At 43.7% G+C, this 10,262-nt stretch overlaps 1 protein-coding gene across 1 annotated transcript in view; it reads right to left on the reverse strand.

The window, feature by feature from the left end:
* Positions 1 to 9,880, reverse strand: part of LOC145349922 (partitioning defective 3 homolog B-like) — a 1,010,807-nt gene extending 1,000,927 nt beyond the window's left edge. The window contains exon 1 of the mRNA XM_080198594.1: positions 9,548 to 9,880. Within this exon, the coding sequence (XP_080054720.1) occupies positions 9,548 to 9,667 (120 nt within the window). The 5' untranslated portion in view covers positions 9,668 to 9,880. The remainder of the gene's footprint in view (positions 1 to 9,547) is intronic.
* Between the last annotated feature and the right edge of the window lie 382 nt (positions 9,881 to 10,262).

The raw sequence follows: 10,262 nt of genomic DNA on the forward strand, positions 1-10,262 counted from the left end.
TGTGGTGTTTATGTCCGCCTACTTCTGACAATAATAAATAAACTTTAAACTTGTATTTTCTTGCAGTCTTGGTCAAAGCAGGAGCCATACCAAGGTGTAATACATCCAAAAAGGATACTTTCTGTGATGCATTGGTAAAAATTGGAGAGTTGTCATGGACATGCTGAATTTCCGTAGACTCCTGAGGAAATAGAGGTGATGGTGGGGGGCTTTCTTAACTATAGTGTCATCATGGAGGGGCTAGGACAGGTTGTTGATGATCTCGACACCTAGAAGCGGGAAGCTCTCATTTGTGGCATTTCATTGCTGGATCAGGAGTCAAAATAGGTCAGAAAGGACAGGAGCAGTTAGTGAAAAGGACTTGGGGCCAGTTAGGAGATGGGCAGCAGAGTTTTGAGTGTTTTCGGGTTGATGTAGTAAAAGATGAGAGGCCATAAGGGGAACATTAAAATCATTAGCAAACTATTGTGCAGAGGACAGGGGCGAGGTTCAACCTCATTAGAAAGCCCAGCAACATTCTTGGAAAGTGCAAAGACAAATAATGACCCTTGGGCACAAGGCAATGAGAGAGAGTAACCAGTACTTGAGCAACTATCTCCCAGTAAAGGCCAATCACCATCTTCGAGGAGGATAAAGAAAAGTGAAAATTGATAGAGAAAGCTGGATGTCGGCACAGTGGTTAGCACTGCTTATGGTTCAGCAAGGGAGAGAAGCTCTCCCTAACACCACCACAATCACGTTTCACACTACGCAGCTATGCATTGGTTTACGAAACATAACAGAGCACTATCCAAGAAATGTCACATATGTAAAACTTGGATGGGGGTGGGGGGGGGGGGGGGGGGAATGGTGAGGAATTATCTCAAAGGGCAGCACAGTGGCACAGTGGTTAGCACTGCTGTGTCACAGTACCAGGGCCTGGGTTCAATTCCAGCCTTGAAACACCGTGTTTGGTGTTCACAGGTTCTTCCCATGTCTGCGTGAGTTTCCTCTGGGTGCTCTGGTTTTCTTCCACAGTCCAAAAATGTGCAGATTAGGTTTGATTGGCCATGCTAAATTGCCCCTTAGTAGCAGGGTGATTAGCAGGGTAAATATATGGGGTTACGGGTTATTGTCGGTGCAGACTTGATGGGCTGAATGGCCTCCTTTTGCATTGTATGGATTTTATAAAATACTTCCTGGTAGGGCCTGTTAATCAGAGCAAAAATCCTAATCCTAAAAGTCAATGGCCTCGGTTCTTGTCCTGAACAGGTGAGATTCCCACACCTATTATAGAGTATCTATTTGGCAGCTTTCAACATCAGATTAGACCCACAACCCATTACAGTTAATTGTACAATTTCCTCAGGGTCTTACAATAACCAAATTGTCAAACATCTTCCATTGCATTTTAATACTTCAGAAGAAACAATCTTCAAAGGCAGACTTGAGAAGAATGCAACGGTTTCACAACTACAATGGAGCAATGTTGCCAAAATGCAAAATTGCTGTCACGTTGTGACTGGATGCAGTCACTTTTTTATCTAAAAAAACATTCTGGATTCATTATGACAGTGCCGCTTATGGAGTCCCGTTGCACATGAATTGACAGCCACGTGTCCACAACACTGACTACACTTCAAAAGTACTCCATTGGCTGTAAAGTTCTTTAGGCTGTCTGAGATTGTGAAAGGTGCTTTAATTAGCTCAGTTGGCTGGACAGCTGGTTCATGACACCAACATCACAGATTTAATTCCCATACTGGCCAAGGACATCCATGAAGGCCCTGCCTTCTCAACCTTGCCCCTTGCCTGAGGTGTGGTGACCCTCAGGCTGCATCAGTACCAGTCAGCTCTTCCCCCTCAAAGAGGAGAGCAGCCTATGGTCATCTGGGACTACAGTCATAGAGTCACAGAGGTTATTAGCAGGGAAACAGGCCCTTCAGCCCAATTGTCCATGCTACCCTTTTTTTTTAAAATGACTAATCTAGTCCCAAATTGCCCATGTATGGCCCATATCCCTTGATAGCCATCTCACTCATGTAACTGTCTAAATGCTTTTTAAAAGACAAAATTGTATCTGCATCTCCTACTACCTGGCAGCTTGTTCCAGACACTCACCACTCTCTGCGTAAAACAATTGCCCCTTTGGACCCTTTTATATCTCTCCTCTCTCACCTTAAACCTATTCATGTCAGCTATGACTCTCACCAACTTTTACAGATGCAAAATAGAAAGCATTCTTTCTGGTTGTATCACAGCTTGGTATAGCTCCTGCTCTACGCAAGACCGCAAGGAACTAAAAATGGTTGTGAATGTAGCCCAATCCATCAAGCAAACAAGCCTCCCATCCACTGATTCTGTCTACACTTCCCGCTGCCTTGGCAAAGCAGCCAGCATAATTAAGGACCCCGCGCACCCTGGACATTCTCTCTTCCACCTTCTTCTGTCAGGAAAAAATACAAAAGTCTTAGGTCATGTACTAGCTGACTCAAGAGCAGCTTCTTCTTTGCTGCTGTCAGACTCCTGACAGAACTTACCTTGCATTAAGGTGATCTTTCTTTACACCCTAGCTATGACTGAAACACTACATCTGCACTCTCTCCTTTCCTTCTCTATGAATGGTATGCTTTGTCTGTATAGCACACAAGAACAATACTTTTCATTGTATGTTAATACATGTGACAATAACAAATCAAATCAAATTGAAATGCCCTCTAGTTTTAGAAGCCCCTACCTTTGGGATATGATATTGACTCTCTAGTTGATCTATGCCCCTCATTATTTTATAGACTTCAATAAGATCACCCCTCAGCCTCCCATGTTCCAGAGAAAAACATCCCAGTCTATCCAGCCTCTCCTTATAAGTCCTGGTAGCATCTTAGTAACTTTGCCTTTTACAACAATCCAAGTTTTCCTTTTCCAGACAGTGCGGCACAGTGATTGGCACAGCTGCCTCACAGCGCGAGGGACCCGGGTTCGATTTCCAGTTTGGGTCACTGTCTGTGTGGAGTTTTCACATTCTCCCCACGTCCATGTTGGTTTCCTCCAGGTGCTCTGGTCTCCTCTCACATTCCAAAGATGTGCGTGTTAGGTGGATTGACCATGCCCCTTAATTTCAGGAGACAAACTAAGGGAAATGCATGTGATCAGTGCAGACTCAATGGGCTGAAAGGCCTCCTTCTGCTTTGGAGGAGGAAAGAAAGGAGAGAAAATTGACAGAGAAAGCTTGATGCCAACACACTGGTTAGCGGTTCAGGAAGGGAGGGAGGGAAACTCTTCCAAATGCCTCCGACAGGGTCACATCATCATGTGACACACTACGCACCAATGCATTAGTTTACGAAACGTAACAGGGTGCTACCCAAGAAAAGTCACATATATAAAACTTAGAGGGGGAACGGTGAGGAATTGTCTCAAAAGGGCAGCAAGGTGGCAGAGTGGTTAGCATTGTTACCTCAATAGGATTCTATGACTCCTAATTTGCAAAGCTGAAATTAATATCTACGATGCCTTGCTGGCCCTTAGTCACTTTAGCAACCCAAGATGATTTGCTGATAAATGTCCATTTTCATCTGGTTGCAAGCAGCAAATTCACCTCCTGATCTACAAACTTTCACCTGAGCAACAACAGCGCATACTACAACAGGCTTCAATATCCGGAGGCTAAGGAAGAAGCCCAAGGAAATGAACCACAAAAGTTTCCACTCAACCACAATGTGATAATTTGTGGCAAGTTATTAGCAAATTCTATTATTAATACAGCAGGATTTTCAATGAAGATTAGGCAAAATCTACTCAGAGTGTCTTGGGGACTCCCTTCTTGAACAGTTTTAATTTTATTTATTAGTCCACAAATAGACTGACATTAACACTGCACAAAAGTTACTGTGAAAATCCCATAGTTGCCACATTCTGCTGCCCATTCAGGCACACTGAGGGAGAATTTAGCATGGCCAATGCACCTAACCAGCACATCTTTCGGACTGTGGGAGCAAACCAGAGCACCGGGAAGAAACCCACACAGACATGGGGAGAATGTGCAATCTCCGCACAAATGTTGTCCAAAGGCAGGAATTGAACCAAGGTCCCTGGCACTGTGAGGCAGCAGTGCTAACCACTGAACAGGTTGTGGAAGCAGAGTTTTTGAATTTTTTTTTTAAGTAGAGATGAACAGATTCTCGGTAAACAAGGGAGTTATAGGTTATCGAGAGTAGGTGGAATGCAGATTTGAGGTTACTGTCAGATCAGCCACAATCTTGTTAAATGGTGGAGGAGGCTCAAGGCTGAATGGCCTACTTCCGCTTCTTGTTCATATGTATGTTCAAGATTTTTGTCCACTTTAGCTTCATACTACTCAATTCATCAATTTTTCACCTTCAATAATAACTTGCATGTATTTGTCACCTTTACAAAGTAGTAAAACATCACAAGACATTTCACCAAAGCTTTGCCAAATACAATCTGACAACAAGCCACACAAGGAGATATTAAGACAGGTAACGAAGTAGGAGAGGTACAAATGGCAGAGAGGCTTAGGTGGAATTCCAGAGTTTACAGCCTAATCAATTGAAGGCATGGCTGCCAATGGTGAATAATGGACTTGGTGAGATCATGGAGGTGTGTAGAATGGGAAAAGATTATAAAAATATATAGGGTGATGCCATAGAGGGATTGAAAACAAGAGTGAGAATTTCAATAGCGAGACATACCAAGTATTCTTATGCATATTTTGCAAAGTGCCTGGTGGTCCCAAAGCCACCAACATTGACTTAAGATGAATCCATAGAAACTCCACAGTACAGGAAGAGGCCATTCAGTCCCATCAAATCTGAACTGACGCTCCAAAACAGCATTCCATCCAGGACCCCCGCCCGATCCCCGTAACTTTGCACATTTATCATGGCTAGTCTACATATATTTGGACAAAAAGGGGCATTTAGCACGTCCAACCCACCTAACGCACACATCTTTGGACTGTGGGAGGAGACTGGAGCACCCAGAAGAAACCAGTGCAGACGTGGGGAGAATGTGCAAACTCCACGCAGACAGTTGAAATCAGGTCTCTGACGCTGTGAGGCAGCAATGCTAACCACTATATCACCTCTGTATTGTATTGCAATTGTATTGTATCACACCAGGACATTTCCCAATGGTTTGAGGGTTCCTTCCTGAAACTTCAAATTCAAAGGCCCTACCGTAAACCTCACGTGAAAACTAAATTACAGGCACGTAGGTGATGCTGTACAAAATGGACCAGGGTTCAAATCCCACCTTAAATTACTGTCTGTGTGGAGTTTGCACATTCTCCCATGTCTGCGTGGGTTTGCTCCGGGTGCTCCGATTTCCTCCCACGGTCCAAAGATGTGCAGGTTAGGTGGTTTGGCCATGCAAAATTGCTCCTTAGAGTCAGGGGGACTGGTTAGAGTAAGTGCCAGGGGTTGTGGGGATAGAGCCTGGGTGTCAGACTTAATGGGCTGAATGGTCTCCTTCTGCACTGTAGGGATTCTATGATTTGGAAAAATCTCTCTCCCTCCCTCTTCAGATACAATGCTCTATTATGGCATTGACAACTGTGAATCCCCGTATTAATCTTGCTCTAAGTGGTGCTTTTCATCTTTGTTGCTGAGTGCCTTCATCCAGTTTGCAAGGTTCTAAAAAGATTGTTCGTTGACTATCTCAATCTCTTTTACCATCAATTTTTCCCATCAGACTCTCCAACACATGACTGGGTGCTGAAAAGACCAAACACAATGAAAAAATAATTTAATGTTAGAAGAAAGATCTGCATTGTTAGAGCGTCTTTCACTACCTCATTGTGGCTCAGGTGAAAGTTTGTGTATCTAATGGTGAGCTGACCCTGTTACAACCATGTGAAATTAGGATAATGAAGTACTTCTGAAGTGTGGTCACCACTGCATTGCAGGAGAGTCAACAGCAAATAAGCAAACAGTAAGGTTCAATAAACAATAATGTGTTTAAATGACCAGTCAGCTGTTTTAGGTAAAATAAGCAGAATACTGAGGATGCTGGATCTCTTTTAGGTGTGTCGATTCAGGAATAAACATTGGACCGGGATATGAGGCAAAATTTCCATGCTCATTTTCAAAATAGTATCATGGGATCCTTGACACCCATCAGGTAAGACAGACTCTCAGTTTAATCCCTCATCCAAAAGATGGCACCTCTGCTGTGGTGGCACTCCCTCAATGCTGCACTAGGGTATCAACCAAGGTTTTGAGGTTAAATTTTGGACATGAACCCAAAACTTTCTGCTTCAGAGATGGAGATGGAGTCTTAAGAGTTATACAGCATAAGAGAAGGGCCTTTGGAGCATCGCATCTGCACTAGTGAAAGACAAACCACACAACTATTTCCATCTCAATTTCTAGCACTTGGCCCATAGTCTCGTATGCCTTGGCACCACAAGTGCACATCTAAATGCTTCTTAAATGTTATCAGGGTCTCTGCTTCCACTACTCTTTCAGGCAGCGTGTCCCACAACCCTCTGGGGGAACAGGCTTGACTTCATAACCCCCTTAAACCTCATGCCCCTTACCTGAAATCTACGCTCCCTAGATATTGATCAGAATTGGTCAGAAGTATCAAAGTTAATAATACTTTTGAAGAGAGATGAGCGAGACAACACTAATCTGGTCAGGATGATTGCTCTGGGAACATAACAAAATTCTGCAAGTAAACATGGAACATGTTAGAATTACACTGAACGCTCCAAGTCTTTTTCTGATAAAATTCATTTTAGTCCTTAGTTTGCATAAGATGCAAAAGTAAATATAGGGTCATAAGAACATAAGAAATAGGAGCAGGAGTAGGCCATCTAGCCCTTCGAGCCTGCCCCGCCATTCAATAAGATCATGGCTGATCTGTCGTGGCTCAGTTCCACATTCCCGCCCTCTCCCCATAACCCTTAATCCCCTCGCTTATCAAAAACCCATCAACCCGCGTCTTAAAAATATTTAGCGAGGTAACCTCCATCACATCAACGGGCAGAGAATTCCAGAGATTCACCACCCTTTGAGTGAAGAAGTTCCTCCTCAACTCCGTTCTAAACCGCCCCCCCTTTATCTTGAGGCTGTGCCCCCTAGTCCTACTATCCTTTCTGAGCAGGAAGAGTCTCTCCACCTCTATCCTATCCATCCCATTCATCATCTTATACGTCTCAATGAGATCTCCCCTCATTCTTCTAAACTCTAACGAGTATAAGCATAGTTTATTCAGCCTGTCCTCATAGCTCAACCACCTCAACTCCGGCATCGGCCTAGTAAACCGCCTCTGCACTCCCTCCAAGGCCAAAATATCCCTGCATAAGTACAGTGCCCAAAACTGCACACAGTACTCCAGCTGCGGCCTCACCAATGCCCTATACAGCCGCAGCAAGACCTCCCTTTTTTTTAAAAAGAGTAGCCAGTTAACAATTTAGAAGATAGGAGAGATAGAAAGTTACATAGATAGGAAGATACATCTCCCCTTTATAGAGAGGGTGCAAGAGATTTAGAGGGGATTTGAGGAAAACCATTTTTAGCCAGATGGAGGAGGGAATCTAGAACTCACTGCCTGAAAGGATGGTAGAGGCAGGAACTCTCACAACATTTAAGCAGCATTTAGATGAGCACTTAGAACACCATAGCACACAAGCCTACGTATCAAGTGCTGGAATATGGGGTGAGAAGAGATAGGTGCTTGATGGCCAACATGATGGGATGAATGGCCTCTTTCTGTACTGTAAAACTATGGTTTCGTAAGATTCCAGACAATACAAACCAAAAGCTGAATACTCTATTGTAAAAATGGACAGGAACTTTATGCATGCAAAGAAAAGCCACACAACTTTCAATTTTCAATATTTACAGTAGAAATGTGTTAACATATTCTGTTTTAAAAATATAAAGTGGTACTGTGCAAATGAAAGGCATTCGACAAGGTACCTCACAAAACGTTACAGCCCATGGCGTTGGTGGTAGCATATTGGCTTGGATAGAGAATTGGCTAATGAAAGCAGCAGATGGGGATAAAGGGTTCTTTTTCAGGTTGGCACCTGCAACCAGTGAGGTTCCACAAGGATCAGTACTGGTACCACAACTGTTTACAATATATATTAATGACTTGAAGGAAGGAAGCAAATGTACTGTACCCGAATTTTCAGATAACACAAAAATAAGTGGAAAGGCAAGTTGTGATAAAAAAGAGATATTGATCAGTTAAGTAAGTGGCCAAAAAGTTGGCAAATGGAGTATAAAGTGGGAAAATGTGAAGTTGTTCATTTTGGTAGGGAGAACAAAAAGTACAGAGGATTATTTAAATGGAGAAAAACTGCAGAAAGCTGCAAGACAAGGGGGCTTGGGGGGACTTATGCACAAAACACAGAAAGCTAGCACAGGTGCAGTAGGTAATCGGGAAGACTAATGGAATGTTGGTCCTTATTTCAAGAGGGTTGGAGTATAAGAGTAGGGAAGTCTTACTGCAATTGTACAAGGTACTAGTGAAATCACATCTGGAGTACTGTAAGCAGTTTAGGTCCCCTTATTTAAGGAAAGATATAATTTAATTAGTTCAGAGAAGGTTCACTGCGTTGATCTGCAGTATGAAGGGATTGTCTTATGGAGGAAAGATTAAACAGGTTGGGACTCTACTCATTGGAATTTAGAAGAATGAGGGGGCTAATTGAAACATATAGGATTCTTAAGGAGCTTGACAGGGTAATTGGTGAGAGGGTGTTTCCCCTTGTGGGGGATTGTAGGACCAGAGACCATAGTCTCAAAACAAACTGACATCAATTTAAGACTAACACTAGGAGGGATTTCTCCTCTCAGATGGGTAAGAGTCTTTGGAACTCCTTACCACAGACAGCAGTGGGGCAAAGTCCCTGTGAATATTTAAGGCTGAGACAGATTTTATTGGTCAATAATGGAATCAAGGGTTATGGAGAAAGGGCAGGAAAGTGGAGATGAGGAATGTTATATCAGCCACGATCCTATTAAAATGGCAGAGCACACTCAAGGGCCCAAACAGCCTAACCCTGTTCCTATTTCTTATGGAATGGCACCACAAAACAAGCCAGTCAGCGTTAGGAACAACTGGATGGGCTTTGGGAGTTTAATAATATGACCTATAAATGTCTATCACTTCTGGAAATAAGACAGTTGAGTTTACAGCCTGTAAGTAGCTGAGAGAGACAGTGGCGATCCACTGAAGAGGTGATACATTGAGGAGAAAAGTTACAACAAGGTTGACATAGAACATGAACACTGGCATCAGTATCCACACAGGTGCACATTACTCAATAAATAAATCTCAGTAACTATTAAATCTCCCTACTTGCAGTTAACTCTTTCAGAGCTGCCATGATGGAAGGCATCTTGTCAGCAAGTAAACACTGACTCTTGCAGTTCAGGAGTTGGTGGGTATGGTATGCATGTGGGTAGGTATGTAGATGTAATTGTGTGAGAGTAGGTGTACATATGTGTAGGTAGGTGCGTATATGTTTGTTGGTGTGTATATATGTTATGTATCTATGTGTGGGTGCGTGTTGGGAGGTCCACTTCCTTACCTTGGCGGTGTTCTTGCAGTACCTCTGCACGGCTTGGTGGCTGAGCTGTTGGACGGTGAGGGCCCCGTCCCCACAAGGTACAACAATCCCGGTGCGGCCGAACTGCACCGTCACCTTCATAGTGAGGGGAAGCGGGCAGGTCAAGCACAGCTGAGGCTCCCCTCGGCGCAGGTGAGCACAAGGACAGGTAATTGGCCTCGCGCGGGCTGCAGGTGAGCCTCTCCCCGCTCGAGCCGGCGGCACCAGCACACCTGAGCGCGAGAGGCAGCTTGCTAGGCTCCCTAATGATAATTAGACCCTCCGCATAGTTAACACCCCGAGTCAGAGGGAAACAGCTGAAGAGAAGCAACTTAAATTTTCCTTCCAAATAAAAATGAGAATGGGGGCTTTAAATATCGTTTCATAAATCCAGACTCTTCCCCTTCATTTGCTTCCAGAAGATCTGAGAATGAGAACTCCAGGAAGGATATAAATATATAGATATATGTGTAATTCCAGTCCTTGAAGTTGATGTTTGTGGATAATATTGTTCAGGTTGAGTTCCTCTGCACACTAAGTGTGGTTTAAGGAGGCAATCCTCTTGTCTCAGACCCCCCACACAGCCGGAAGGAACATACTTCCCTTTTCTCTTTCCCAGGTAAAGCAAGGCGGGAGAATGGAAAACGGGAAGAGGATCGGAAAATGGGGAAAAACTTTCCTCCGGTTTGGCTGTCGA

This window comes from Carcharhinus amblyrhynchos, chromosome 11 (genome assembly GCF_965287045.1).
Source record: "Carcharhinus amblyrhynchos chromosome 11, sCarAmb.v2.hapA, whole genome shotgun sequence".
NCBI classification, from domain to species: domain Eukaryota; kingdom Metazoa; phylum Chordata; class Chondrichthyes; order Carcharhiniformes; family Carcharhinidae; genus Carcharhinus; species Carcharhinus amblyrhynchos.